General features: G+C 37.9%; 1 protein-coding gene across 1 annotated transcript in view; it reads left to right on the top strand.

The window, feature by feature from the left end:
* The window catches only part of LOC127861130 (inositol 1,4,5-trisphosphate receptor type 1-like), a 169,175-nt gene that overhangs the window by 82,945 nt on the left and 69,966 nt on the right, over positions 1-16,264 (top strand). Inside the window, 4 exon segments of the mRNA XM_052399507.1 lie at positions 6,856-6,947; positions 7,559-7,655; positions 12,754-12,805; positions 14,735-14,900. Coding sequence (XP_052255467.1) covers positions 6,856-6,947; positions 7,559-7,655; positions 12,754-12,805; positions 14,735-14,900 — 407 coding nt within the window.

The raw sequence follows: 16,264 nt of genomic DNA, 5'->3' as shown, positions 1-16,264 counted from the left end.
TTTCAAGATGGAGTCTCCTGCCTTCATTCGGCGCTCCATCAAACCCATGCACTGGGGTGTTTCCTTGGACCTGGAAGATGCATTCTTCCATGTTCCTATCCATCCCAACTACCGGAAGTACCTGCGCTTCTCCTTTCGAGGCCAGGTCTACAAGTTTCGGGCGATGCCCTTTGGATTGGCCACAGCTCCACGAGTTTTCACCAAACTCATGGCCACAGTGGGTGCACACCTCCGATTACACGGGGTTCAACTGCTTCAGTATTTCGACGATTGGCTCTTACACCAGCTCGATCGTCGACTGCTTCTGCTACACCTAGAGTTCTCTTGGAAGGAGCTCCTCTCTTTAGGACTCCTTCTCAATGCAGCCAAGTCAGACCTCATTCCCTCTCAGGATTTCATATTCGTGGGAATGAATTTTCTGACCCACATCAATCGGGTCAGGGTCTCACAGCAACGTATATCAGACCTCCTTTTGAAGGTCAGATGGGTGCTGTCCCAATCTCATATCACAGCTAAAGATTTCCTCTCACTCAACGGTATCCTGAGCTCTGTAGCAGACTTCGTGCAGTTGGGACGTCTCTTCCTACGTCCTCTTCAGCACTATCTCTCAGCTCGATGGAAATGGTCTCCAGACAATCTGCTTACACATATTCCCATCCTTCCGTCCTTAGTCCCCCACCTTCAATGGTGGCTAGACGAGGAGACCCTGTTGGCAGGAGTACCGCTTCTTCCCCCGCAACCTTCTTTACATCTCATAACGGATGCGAGCATGGAAGGTTGGGGCGCTCACCTGGAACCCCGCAGCCTGACAAATTAGGATTGTGGTCTCCTCAGGAGTCTCTCCTGCACATAAACAATCTCGAAATGCGAGCAGTCTTTCTAGCTGTTTCTCACTTCCAATCACATCTTCAGGACTCCTGTGTGATGGTATCTCGACAGACAACACATCAGTCGTGGCTTACATCCAGAAACAGGGCGGTACACACTCTCACTCCCTGTATCTGGAAACAATGAAATTACTTGTTCTTTGCAAGAGCCTCAACGTCTCTCTCTTGTCCAAACACATACCAGGTCGTCTCAACGCCCTGGCGGACGGTTTGTCTCGCAAACACCAGTTACTTCCATCGGAGTGGACACTTCATCAGGAAGTGGCCAACCAGATATTCCTCACATTCGGTTATCCACTGGTCGACCTGTTTGCGACCAGAGACAACCACAGACTTTCTCTGTATGTGAGTCCATTGTACGAGCCAGCAGCGTGGGCGGTAGACGCGCTTTCGTTCGTTTGGGATCAACTGGACGCTTACGCTTATCCCCCACCCATTCTAATTCCCCAAATCTTAGGGAAAATCAATGTGAGCTCTTGCCGGATCCTCCTGATAGCCCCTTGGTGGCCCAGGAGATCCTGGTTCAACGACCTTCTCGGTCTCCTGTGCGAATTTCCCAGGGAACTACCGCACAGGTCAGATCTCCTATCTCAGAGAGGCAGACTTCACGTGGATCCAGACATGTTCCACTTACACGTCTGGCCATTATCAGGCAATCCCTGCAGAAGAAACGCTTTTCTGTCAGGGCTTCAACGCTCGTTGCCTCTGCAAGGAGAAAGTCCACCAGAGCAGTCTATGATGCTCGCTGGAAACTCTTCTCTAATTGGTGTGTTCGAGGGAAAATTGATCCCCTCAATCCCTCTGCTAGACGCATAGCGGATTTTCTAATCTACAGTCCAACCTGCCCGAGCGACCGCCTGTTAATAGCGACCAACAGTCAATAACGACCACACCGATTTCCTCCCGAACGATTTCACTATATATTGAACCTGCGAATAAAGCCCACCTGTGAACAAAGACCAACGACCACCCTTTTACATTCCCAAATCTCCATTTTGATAGCTTACAACGACCACTGAAATCATGAAAATCAACGATTACGCAACTTTGAAAAAACAAAATGGCCGCCAGGACGCTGCGTAGTCACGTGATACACATCTTACCAGTGGACTCGTCGGTCGCTATGGAGATATTGACAAGTGACAGTTTATTGCACTCGATAGCAGTTGTTTGTTTATTTAACATGGATTGCTAACTGGTAGTCGCCTGCTTCTTTTATGCATTTGACAGTTCGTCAAAAGTGTAAAAATTTGCCTTTGTATTTAAGAGACTCGCGATTAATGTACTAATTGCCGAAATAATCAAAGACAAATTTGGGGCTTTCATAAACTCATTAAGGAAATTAACGGTTTCATATCATTTACGATGCCTATTAAAGACAAACACTTTGATAGTCATTCTCTTCTTAAATTTCTCCGTAATAAGACGTTCATAGATTATAAAAAAGTAAATTGTCAGTTCAAGTTAACCATCATGGCTTCCAAGCGTAAGTTCTTGACGTTGGAAGAATGCGTTAAGGTCATTAGTTTGTTATGTAAAGGACACAGTTGTATACGAGTGGCTAGTAATCTTGGTGTAGGAAAAACTCAAATTCAGAGCATTTTAAAGCGTAAACATGAGATTATGGACGAATTCGAGGAGAACGTAAACTGTGAAAGTAAACGCCCTAAGCGTGAGTCGGAATTCGCGTCAGTGAATGACTTAGTGCATAAGTGGTTTGTTGACGCAAGTGCAAGGCTCTTGCCTGTGTCTGGACCTATTTGCTATGTTATGTGTATTGTGTACTTTGTTCTTTGTAGAATTACATGTACATGTACGTATACATGTATGTCAATAGTAATTTATACAGTATATGATAAATTAAATAAATAATAAAAACATAAGGGAATAGAAAAACAACATGTAATAAATATACAAATGTAAAACAAAACTGTGTTTTCAATCCTTTATTTCATTATACATGCATAAGTATTTAAACATTTAAACAATAGAGCACATACACAGATAAGGTACCTGTTAAAAAACTACTAGCATACATGTGTATATAAGTTTCGATCGACCCTGCGAATAAAGACCACCTGTGAACAAAGACCACAACGACCAAATCCCTTGAGTGGTCTTTATTGACAGGTTGGACTGTATCTCTTTGATGATAAGAAACTTTCTCTTAGCTCCATCAAAGGATACAGATCTGTGCTTTCGCATACCTTGGCTTTTCGTAATTCATCACAAGTCTGTGCTGACCCAGCCATTTCGGAATTGATCCGAGCCATGGAACTTAAACGTCCTGTGTCTCGTTTTCTTACCCCCAAATGGGATTTGGCTTGTGTTCTTGGATCGCTTATTAAAGCTCCCTATGAACCCCTCAGACTTCTTTACAGTTCCTAACCTGGAAGACCGTTTTCCTTCTTACCATGGCTTCATCCAAACGTAGAAGTGAAATTCATGCTCTTTCTATCGAAGAAAGCCATCTTCGTTTTGATTCCTCCGATGGCTCTGTCACTTTGTTGTGTCAGCCAGGATTCCTTGCTAAAAATCAACTCCCCTCAATGGCTTCTAAACCCTTCAAGGTCCCAAGTCTTTCTAGAACTTGTGGAAATGAAGATGAAGATAGGCTCCTCTGCCCTGTCAGGTCTTTGAAGTTCTATCTTAGTAGAATTAAGTCTATTCGAGGTTCTCGCAAGAGGGGGGGGGGGGGGCGATGTGTCTGCGGCTTCTATTTCCCGTTGGGTAGCCTCGACTATAAAAAGGGCTTACTCTTCTCTTTCTTCAAGGGATTCATCCATTTTTAAGATTAGACCGCATGAATTACGAGCAATGTCAGCTTCGTGGGCGTATATTAATCATACCCCACTCTCTGACGTGCTTCAAGCTGCTTTCTGGAGGAATCAGACCACTTTTTCATCTTTTTATCTTCGTTCTCTGGAGTGCCAACAGGACAACTTGTATTTGTTTGGCCTCCTTGTGGTTGCACAAACGGTAGTATCTTCTACGGCATAGGTATATTACGCTTATCCGTGAATTAAGTTAATACCGTAATAACGAAGATTAGCTGAGAACCCGAGATATGGGTTCCGCTGTGATGGGGAGATTTTCGCGAACCTTCCCGCCGCAGCTGCAAAGTCAGCAATATGATAGCAGGTAACGTAATTAAGCTATTAAAACAAATTTTTGTAGTAAAATTCATTTTAATTAGTAATTACTTACCTGCTATCGGTAAGTCCCACCTCCCACCCCGCTCTTCGTCTAATATGTTCATATTGTTTATTGGAATAAGAGTGATTTCTGGGTAATATCCCGTTTTGGTTACACGGCTACACGGCACTATGTGACCGTTCTGACCTGACCAACGGGTTTATGAAAAGTGTGGGATTCTTTGGACAGAAAGATTCCGGATAAATTACAATCCTTCGGAGTAAGTAAGCAATATGTTAGCAGGTAAGTAATTACTAATTAAAATGAATTTTACTAGAAAAATTTGTATTTGGCATGCATGTTCATCTCATGGAGCTGCACATTTTGAGTGGTGAAAGGTCAAGGTATATCCTTCAAGGTCAAATAGGGGGGGGAACATAGTGTTTCACAAACACATCTTGTTCTTCATATAAACATAAATGTAAATAGCATCATTATAAACTAGTCAGAATACTACAATATTCTTTTTTATGGGAAAACTAGTTGTCAAACATGCTAGAAGCAAACATATTTTTCCTTGTTTATAAAAAATCAGTTTTGTGCAGTTTGCCAGCATTTATGAAGATCAAATACAAAAAATAAGTATCAGTGTTGTGCAGTTTGCCAGCATATATGAAAGTGCAGTAACTGTTGAGGTAAATCAATATTACACTTTCCTCCTACAGAAGATGTTGTTGGAAAATACTTCTTGAAATATTATGAGATCAAAATGTGCAGACACACTTTTTTTATGCCCGCGGTAGGGTGGCATATAGCTTTGAACTGTCCTTCAGTCTGTTTGTCAGTCTGTCCGTCAGTCAGTCCGTCCGTCTGAAAACTTTAACATTGCCCATAACTTTTGCAATATTGAAGATAGCCACTTGATATTTGGCATGCATGTGTATCTCATGGAGCTGCACATTTTGAGTGGTGAAAGGTCAAGGTCATCCTTCAAGGTCAAAGGTAAAAAAAACTAATCCAAGGGAAATAACAAGCTTTAATAAAGGAAGATAATTTATATTTATCATTTGGCAGGTACAGATCATTTTTACAAGGGAAGTAATATTTTTTAAAGGGATATAATCAAAAACAAAAATAAATAAAACAAAAATAAATCAATCAAAGCGGCGCAGTAGGGGGCATTTTGTTTCTGACAAACATCTCTTGTTTTCACCATTTTGGGAATGGGGCCAGGTCCCTTTGGATTGGGAAAAATCGCCAAAATTGGGAATGTATTGTTGTTTTTTTGCTAATGCTAGGTTTACATCTGGCCAGGATTACCACGATGTCCCCGATTTCAGAGCATCGTGGCGAACGTAACAGAGGGTGGAGTCGAATCGGGGTGATCGTGGGGGAGCGTAACGGAACGTGGTTGAATCGGGGACATCGTGGGCATCGGGACAGATTTTAAATCAAACTTAAATTTCACCACGATTGCCCCGATTCATTTTCTAATCGTGACAGAGCGTGGCCTTCGTAACAAAACGTAACGGAACGTACCGAAGCGTAACAGAACGTGGAGTACAATCGCAACAGATTGGGACCAGCGTGGACACATTTTTTCATGCTGGAGCAATTCTTAGATAGTTTATGTATGCACCGACATCTCGACACCGGAGTTAGGCATTTGATAGTTGTGTGTAATGTCCAAATTGAAGCCTACTTTCAACACTTAACCATGGCTTAACCCAGCATGACCTAGGCTTTCTATTTCTTCTTCTGACTTCTAATCCGATAGTTATATCAGGTGTTTGCTGTGGCCTTTTCTTTCGTTCAACAACATATGCGTAAATAAAAACAGACAATTCAGGATCGTCTATATCCAGCTGGTTCATTGTTGCGAATAATAAGCCTAAACTGAAGTATTTCTTGTTTAAATATCAAATCGTGACGTAAAACGTGTTTATTTGTCTCAAATCGTAGGTCGAATTGCAGGAGATCGCAACAAAGCGGCTTTGTCGTGGGAGATCTTAACAGGATGTAACGGAACGTGGTGGAGCTTGGAAGCTAATCGTGTTGATCGCAACATAAGTAACAGAACGTGATGCAAATCGTGGGCTCGATCGTAGCAAAGCGCAGTAGAGCGCAACAAAACGTGCTGATTTCGTAAGGAAGCGTAACAGAACGTGGAGTGTACCATTTAATCGTAGAGCTCCCCGATTTTTTAGCCTCTGGGAGATCGTGGCCAGATGTAAACTTAGCATAACAAATGCTTCAAAAATGAGAATTAAAGTGTTTTAAATAGCAAATATAATAAAGTGTAACTTGCAGAGCTGGATGGGAGATTAACTTAATGTTGATCTAAAATAAAAGAATAATAATACTTTTTTTGGTAACCTCCATTTGGGAACTTATAGGTCCTAACTGGGAAAAATATATACTCTTATCTATTGGGAATGTATACCATCCCCGATTTTCAACAAAAAAACACAACTGCATAACAAGCATGTTGTTATCAGTATGAGCTTACCTTTGGGAAGACTGGATTTAATGCATGTGCGTAAAGTGTTGTACCAGATTAACCTGTCTAGTCCTCACAGGCTTTTCCCGAAAGAAACTTTCCGCCTTTAATCGAGTTTTTCTAAAAAGAAATTTCCGTAAAAAAGTTTTCCTTAAAAAACACCATAAAATGCAGAAAGTGTCTTCCCTGATAAACATGTTTGGACCGCTAAGGCTAATCTGGAACGACACTTTACGGACATGTATTTTGCACGGTCTTCCCATATTTGGGCTCATTATCATATCTATTGTCTTAGTTCTACACTGGTTAGTGTGTTTGTTTCCCTGTCCACAGATGCCACTGATGTTCTCACAACCAAGAAGCGCCAGGAAGAAACCAACAACATCGTCATGGATACCAAGCTGAAAATCATCGAGATATTGAAGGTTTCATCAACACATGCCTTTGTTTCTTAGTCGTTTTTATGCCCTCGATGGGTGGCATATAATTTTTTAACTGTCCGTCAGTCGGTCTGTCTGTCACTCTGTCTGTCCTTCAGGCAGTCTGTCTGTCAGTCCAAAAACTTAAACATTTGTCATAACTTTTGCAATATTGAAGATAGCGACTTGATATTTGGCATGCATGTGCATCTCATGGAACTGCACATTTAAAGTGTTGAAAGGTCAAGGTCATCTTTCAAGGTCAAAGGTTAAATATATGGCTTCAAAGCGGCGCAGTAGGGGGCATTGTGTTTCTGACAAACACATCTCTTGTAAAAATATAATTTGAGGAGCTAGAAGTTCTCATAAACTTAATGATTTGCTTTTGGTGTTATATCTTCTACAATATACCACACTTTTAAGGTAATGGGTCAAATGTGCTGGTTTCTGCTTACTTAGTTTGTCATATTTTGTGAACATTTTTATTTTCAATTTTAAAATTGGACTATTTTATCTTGTTTTATTAGATTTTTGTTGTTGAGATTTTAAGATTATCTATTTATCTTTTTAAGTAGTCATTCTGATGTATTTTTTGTTAACTTGTTTGACATTTTCAGTTTATTTCTGACGTTCGGCTTGATTATCGCATCACATGTTTACTATCCATCTTCAAGCGGGAGTTTGATGAAAATAACACGCTTAGGGACACACAGGGTAATACTACTAGCCATGTGACACTAATACAACTGAACCTTGCACTGGGAAAACTAGGTTAAATGCATGTGCAAAAAAGGGTCGTCAAAATATTAGCCTGTGCAGTCTGTACTGGCTTATCAGGGACAGCACTCTGCTTTAACTGGATTTTCGTTTAGAAGAGACTTCCTTTAAAAGAAAATTACATAAAAGCAGAAAGTGTTGTCACTGATAAGACGGTGTGGACTGCGCAGGCTTATCAGGGATGACACAGCACACATGCATTAAGCCCACTTTTCCGAGAATGAGGCTTACGTAATGATCATTTGAGTTTTGTTCTGAGAAAACTGGGCATAATGCATGTGCGTAAAGTGTCATCCCAGATTAGCCTGTGCAGTTCACACAGGCTAATCAAGGACGACACTTTCGGCTTTTATTACTTTTTTTGTTTAAATTAAGTCTCTTATTAGCAAAAATCCAATTTAGGTGAAAAGTGTTGTCCCTGGTTAGCCTGTGCAGACTGCACAGGCTGATCTGGGATGACACTTTACGCACATGCATTATGCCCAGTTTTCTCAAAACACGACTCTTATTTACTATGTGCAAATCTGATGATTAACTTTCATTGACATCTTTCAGTTCATCACGGATATTCGAATGGATTTCCAATTATCTGTGATACTGAGTTTGTTTAAGACTGAACTTACTGATCAAGACAGCCAAAAATGTGAGGCGCTATAGTCGTTCAATGTCATGGTAGAGCCTTTGTTGTTTAGAGTTCTTTTATCCTTAGCTTATTTAGATGTTTCTTACTGTGTAGGTAGAAACTGAACCATGCCAAAATATCCCATTTTAGTTTGCCGCATTTCATTATATTCCTATAAAATGTTAGATTTACTTTCATTTCCATTTCTGTGACCTGTATTGTACATGTTCAATGACGTTTTTGTGGTGATTGTTTATGTTCAGCATCTTTACAGTACTTGTGCATTCCTCATATAAATTTAGTTAAAGCAAATTGCTTAGACAGTTAAAACACCTTTAATTCTATACGGTAAAAACTCAGTCATAATTCAAATTGTTTCCTTTTACAAATTTGATTAAATTTACAGGCACATCAACTTATGAGGTGGTTAATGAAAAAAAAAATTGTTTGAAAGATTGTTTGTCTTGGAGAGTGTTAACAAAACTAAACTTTACCTTTTAACTAATTATAACCTTCCATTAATGCCATCACAGTTTTCAACTGAAATATTTTTTTCTATTGAGATAATTGAATGATATGTTTTATGGTCGCACCTGTTTTTTTAAGTGAAATTGTTAACAATGAGTCAAGGGCATTAATAAAAGCATCATACAAATGTGCAAGCTACATTAATTGACAATTTCACATCATCAAAGTAAAGCTGATTCATGTCCATAAGCCCTAGTCAAGTCTACTCAATTTTATTGGCAAATACTAAGTACATAGACAACAACATACAAAAGACATGTAATGGCGGTGTTAATAAATGCTTATTGTACAATGGAAGTTTGTTTTATACAAGAATGCATAAACTATTTCAACAATTCAAATAATTCTGGTCTAATATTCTTTGCAGACTTTGAAAAGGCATTTTATTCACTTGATCACTCGTTTATGTTCTCTTGCTTAGAAAATATGAACTTTGGCGAACGTCTCATTAAATGGATCAAACTGTTCTATACCGATATTAGCAGTATAATTATTAACAATCCACTTTCATCATCGCTATTTATTATATGCATCGAATATCTTCACATCACATCCAATCTAATAAACATATAAATGGCATATCGCTAGAACCCGACGAGGAAATCAAACAGTCCCTATTTGCTGACGATGCAACTTATTTTTTAAATGACAATTATGACTTTCCGCACAATCTAATAGCGTCGCTAACCCTTCTGGAATGACATCGGGTCTGTAACTTAACAAAAGTAAATGTACTGTGCTACGATTAGGTAAATTAAAAAGTGATTATCATGTGCATCGCATGTTGTTATTAAAATGAGTGAAAATGTCCTCATTTTACCCCCATAAGTTTTGACCCAGGGGTCAGATCAAAATTCCAAATAGTGCACCATCGCACATATGCTCATAGCTACCATGTGTGTAAGTTTCAAGCTTCTTGTGCTAATAGTGTAGGAGGAGATAGTGGCCAGGACAAACGGACAGAACGCAAAGATCAATCCGCATGCTTTTAATAGCGTGGAGATAAAAACGTTTGCACTTCCTAAATTAATTTATGTACTAACAGTTCTCACAAATCCACCAAATGATATTATTAACTATATAAAATCAACAATAATTAATTTCATATGGGACGATAAACCTGATAAAAAAAGAACTTAATTAATTCAATCCGTAGAAAATGGAGGTATCCAATAAACGAACATTGATGCATTCTTGAATGGTATCGAATGCAGCTGGGTTAAAAGATACCTCGATGCTACCATTACGAGTAAATGGAAACTATTCTACCAGAAAATTCTAAAAAAATATGGTGAATTTCCTTACTTTGTGAATGAAACATCAGCAAAAATATTTTACATGAAATTGCAAATGGAAACATATTTCTATCTAATGTTCTATCAGCATGGAGTAATGTTACTCACAATCAAGAAACCCAAACCAACATTAAAACTATGTTATGGAACAAACATAAAGACATAACTTCAAACAATAAGACGTTTTTCTATAAATATTGGTTTGAACGAAACATTAAATATGTCGACCAATTATACAACACTACAGAATTAAGGACTTCTATTCTTTTGATAATATATGTGACACATACCGAATACCTTATAACTTATGCTACATATTCGGAATACCAACAAGTAATTTCCTAATGTACTACACATTAATCAAAAGCATACCCATGCATATTAAATCTAAAATCAATACAAATAACACACCATGTACTCAAACAACATTCATAGAAAACATACTTGCAAGACAAAACAAAACAAACAAAATGTTTTATACACTACAAATTAAAAACCCTGCAAAAAAACCCAAAACTCAAAATAAATTGCAAATCTTTTTTCGAGAAGAAGAATTAAATTGGAAACACATATTTATCATGCCATATCAAGCAACTATTGATAGCACACTGAGAAATGTTCAATATAAATACGTCCATAGAATCATAGCTACAAATAAATATCTTTTTAAATGCAACCTATTCAACACACATTTATGTGATATATGCAGCGAACATATTGAAACAATAGAACACCTCTTCTGGGAGTGTGAACATATTCAAACTCTATGGAACCAATTGACAACATTTCTAGAGAAACAACAATTAAAAATTAAAGTGTCACTCTTAAATATTAGTTTCGGTGTAAATACCTTCAAAATACCAGAAATTAATAACACTGTGAACTACATTATTATATTAATGAAATATTTCAAATTCAGCATAAAAAACACAAAAAACAAACACCTACTTTGAACTGTTTTATAATTTATTTAAACCTAAAGATACAAATTGAAAAAGAAATAGCCCTCAACAACGATACACTTCATAATTTTGAACAAAAATTGACACACATTAAACTTTCATAATCCAGTCCAGTCGGTTTAAACCCACTTTATGCAACTCTTTTTTTATTATTATATTTGAAAAAAAACAACACCATATATTACAAACAACCAAAGCAAAAAGCTTTAAATAAAAGCATAACTTGTAAATTATGTTTGACATTATGACTGCTGTACGATATACCTTTGTTCTTGCTCATGCACATATTTACATTGTATGTTATATATTTAATAATAAAATAAATAAATAAAAACATGCTAAAGTTATCAAAATGCTAAACCAATCAACATGATAAACCAATCGTGTGTTTGTTACTAAGCTTACATTGTCTAATTCTATTTCAAATCTGTACTTCAAGTCCTTTACAGAGAACAAATGTGGAGTTAAAAGGACCTTTTTACAGATTTTGGCATGCTTTGAAGTCTTTGAATGCTTCAAATAGATAAATATAGACATCGTAACTAAAGAGTTCAAGTAAAAAACAAAAATAAAATGAAAGAAAAAAAGTAATCCTTCCCTGGGTGGAACCACTGACCCTTCGAGTAAATGTCTAGCGCTAATATCGCCCGGCTATCCTTGGGTCGAACCACTGACCCTTCGAGTAAATGTCTAGCGCTAATATCGCCCGGCTATCCTTGGGTCGAACCACTGACCCTTCGAGTAAATGTCTAGCGCTAATATCGCCCGGCTATCCTTGGGTCGAACCACTGACCCTTCGAGTAAATGTCTAGCGCTAATATCGCCCGGCTATCCTTGGGTCGAACCACTGACCCTTCGAGTAAATGTCTAGCGCTAATACCACCCGGCTATCCTTGCTCACACAACATATTCTGTATTTTATTCCTAATATAAGCAATCCTCATAATGTCACAAAATATAATAATAACAACAGAGCTTTCCAAATTAAGCAATAGTTTCGTGTTTGTAACACAATTTTCAGGTTTTTAAATTGTTAAAAGATGCAATATTATTTATATTTAAGAGCATCTTGCAACGTACATTTTCAGTATTAGCAAAAAACATAACTGCAACAAAAATTTGTAAATCTGCAACATTTTTTTCAATTTTGTCAATCAAGACGTGGAAATGTCCCTTTAATATTAAGAGCACTGTCCCATGGACTTTTATTAAACATGTGATTCAGTATGTTCATTACTAATTGATTAGCGTTATCTCTTGGCCTAAGCTTGGAAAGGATGACTCAATTTATCTTGGCTTTTCTGAGTTTGCTTGAGTAGTTCTTATTTACCAATTGCCTGTACATTTTTCTAAAAATGGCATTTGTTAGTGTTTCTTAAATTCTTGAACTGTTTTATCGTCAGTAATGGCAACGTGATTTTGTTGGATTATTTCTAGTTATCAAATTGCAGGGTAATGATATTTTTAACTACACTAATATCTGGATTATTAAAATGTTGAACAAGATAGTTAATTCATAGAATGCAACTATTTGATGGGGTTGAATTGTTACTAACGCTGATTTTCATTTTCCATTTGTGAACCATTTTTAGACCCCCCGTAATGGAATTCCCCTTTCTCATTGTCAGGCCTGGACTTGGAGACCATTGGTCAGCAGGCTGAGGACATCTTTGGTGGCAGGTCAGTCTTTTATGCCATACTGTTGCAATCAGTCACTATCTCTTTACCACTTAGATACCTATTCAACCCTTTACCACTTAGATATGTATTATCCCTTTACCACTTAGATACGTACTTATCCCTTTACCACTTAGATACATCTTCAACCCTTCACCACTTAGATATGTATTATTCCTTTACCACTTAGATACGTACTTTTCCCTTTACCACTTAGATATGTATTCAACTATTTAGCACTTAGATATGTATTATCCCTTTACCACTTAGATACGTACTTAACCCTTTACCACTTAGATACATACTTATCCCTTTACCTGCACTTAGATATGTACTTATCTTTTTACCACTTAGATACGTATTATCCCTTTACCACTTGCGTATTTAACCCTTTACCACTTAAATACGTATTATCCCTTTACCACTTAGATACGTATTTCTACGCATTTGTAGTCCCTTAGAAAGTTATATTTATGTAAAGTAACCGGTTAAATATTAAATAAAATATATTAGAATACAAAATATTATACGCATTGGAAAGTTATAAACAACAGAAATTCAATTGGCAAAAATTCCCACTATAACCAATATATTACATTTAAAGAGCCCAGCTAATTAATGAATTATCGGATACATGCTTCAGAACGATATCAGATGACCAACACAGATGGTAATAATAAATAACATCAATATAGACTAGAATAGCACACCAAATTAATTACTCATTGCTTATCGTTAATTAGAAATGTCTTGGGTGTTGTATGATTTCATGTAAATAGCGAACTACCATCCGTATTTGTCTTTCGCGTATCATGTTACTTTGCTACATTTGGGCGTGTGGTTTTGCACAAGACTGTACACGTCAGCATTAGGTGTTCCAATCTATAATAATACACAGTTCGTCAGTAGAGGGTAGTTAAAGTAAGAGACGGCCGAACAATACGGTCACACAATTTGTTATTGTCATGGGGCCAATAGGCCATTGCATTTAACTTACAGTTTATAATATTTTACGAACATTGGAAAATGTTGTGTTGAAATTAAATTATTAGAAATAAATCGTTATGAACATTGAACAGAACTTTGTGTGTGTTTATTATGAGTGTTAAAGACCATGTCACATTTAATTTAAGACCTTTCTTACTAGATTCAAGTTGTTAAGGCTTCATATCCAAACCTTAGATACTGATGAGCGGCAAACAGCATAAAACCTGAACAGACTGCGAGCTACTTGCAGGTTGTTCTGGTTGAATGCAGTTTGCACATAACCATTTTCACTTTGCTTCTGAGTGGGAAAGGGTTATACTATACTATTATAGTGCAATGTTATTTTGTGATGTTGAGCTGCACTTATATACAACATTGTTATACTGTTATACTGAACTGCGCTGTAATACTGCCTTGTTATTCTGTGATTTTATGCTGGATTTTTATACTGTAATGTAAAACTGGTTTGTTATGCTTGGCTTTTAGTATTTTTTATTTGCAAAGTTTGGAATTAATTTAGGGTATTTCTCATTTTAACCAGATTTATCTTAAGGTGGAGTTTTATTTGTTATTTTTTTAATTTGATTTCTGTATCAACTTCCCCAATACAAATGAAAAAAGAAACCTCAAACATGAGGATTTCAAAGTAAATTAGATTTCTTATTTCAGTAGCAAAAATTATGTGGGAAATAATGCTAACATAAATACTTACTTACTGTGGTTTATTAGTCAATATACAACGATTTGTAATTCTGATGTGTTTGGCTGTTGACTACCTGAGTGATAAATGTTAATAATTGTAAAATCATGTTAACATCAATATTAACTTATTGTGGTTTATTAGTCAATATACAACCATTATACATTCCTTGATGCTGATGTTGTGTTGTGTTGTAAGTGCTGGTGTTGTGTGTTAAGTGCTGATGTTGTTGTTTGTGATGTCAGTGCTGAGACTGCAGAGCTGGACCTGGATGACCAGGGCGGCAAGATGTTCCTGCGGGTGCTACTCAACCTGGTCATGCACAACTACCCCACCCTGGTGTCTGGGGCCCTGCAGCTCCTCTTCAGGCACTTCAGTCAGAGGCGGGAGGTCCTGCAGGCATTCAAACAGGTATGTGGTGCTACAGGTATGTATGTACTGTGGAAGTCTTGCAGGCATTCAAACAGGTATGTGGTGCTACAGGTGTGTATGTGCTGTGGAGGTCTTGTAGGCATTCAAACAGGTATTTGGTGATACAGGTGTGTATGTGCTGTGGAGGTCTTGTAGGCATTCAAACAGGTATGTGGTGATACAGGTGTTTATGTGCTGTGGAGGTCTTGTAGGCATTCAAACAGGTATGTGGTGATACAGGTGTGTATGTGCAGTGGAGGTCTTGTAGGCATTCAACCAGGTATGTGGTGATACAGGTGTGTATGTGCTGTGGAGGTCTTGCAGGCATTCAAACAGGTATGTGGTGATACAGGTGTGTATGTGCTGTGGAGGTCTTGTAGGCATTCAAACAGGTATGTGGTGATACAGGTGTGTATGTGCTGTGGAGGTCTTGCAGGCATTCAAACAGGTATGTGATGATACAGGTGTGTATGTGCTGTGGAGGTGCTGCAGGCATTCAAACAGGTATGTGGTGATACAGGTGTGTATGTGCTGTGGAGGTCTTGCAGGCATTCAAACAGGTATGTGATGATACAGGTGTGTATGTGCTGTGGAGGTGCTGCAGGCATTCAAACAGGTATGTGGTGATACAGGTGTGTATGTGCTGTGGAGGTCTTGCAGGCATTCAAACAGGTATGTGGTGATACAGCAGCGATTTTCCTCATTCTTTATAAAGTACCGGTAAACGGCACTTTCCCAATTACGAAAAAAATACAAATTTCCCAATTGCTGTCCTTAAATTCCCAATTAAAGGTTAAAAAAAAATATTTTTTTTTTAAATTATCATTTAGTTAGTTTCCCTTTGCAGCTCTATAGCTTGAACCTAGGCTTATATAATATTGATAGCTTGAAAACACTTGGTTATCAATTTTAAAGTATTTGTGAGCAAAACATCAAATACACCAATTACCCAATTTGAGGTTTTCACGACTCGATTTTTCCCAATTTTGAGCTTTTCACGACTCAATTTTTCCCAATTGGACCGGTATGGGTACTTTTCCCAATTGGACAAAGAAAATCGCTGTACAGGTGTGTATTTGCTGTGGAGGTCTCGCAGGCATTCAAACAGGTATGTGGTGATACAGGTGTGTATATGCTGTGGAGGTCCTGCAGGCATTCAAACAGGTATGTGATGATACAGGTGTGTATGTTCTGTGGAGGTGCTGCAGGCATTCAAACAGGTATGTGGTGATACAGGTGTGTATGTGCTGTGGAGGTGCTGCAGGCATTCAAACAGGTATGTGGTGATACAGGTGTGTATGTGCTGTGGAGGTCTTGCAGGCATTCAAACAGGTATGTGGTGATACAGATGTGTATGTGCTGGT

Source organism: Dreissena polymorpha, chromosome 1, assembly GCF_020536995.1.
Source record: "Dreissena polymorpha isolate Duluth1 chromosome 1, UMN_Dpol_1.0, whole genome shotgun sequence".
In the NCBI taxonomy this organism is placed as follows: domain Eukaryota; kingdom Metazoa; phylum Mollusca; class Bivalvia; order Myida; family Dreissenidae; genus Dreissena; species Dreissena polymorpha.
Note: the sequence above shows the minus strand (reverse complement) of the source record. Positions and strands in the feature narration are given on the sequence as shown.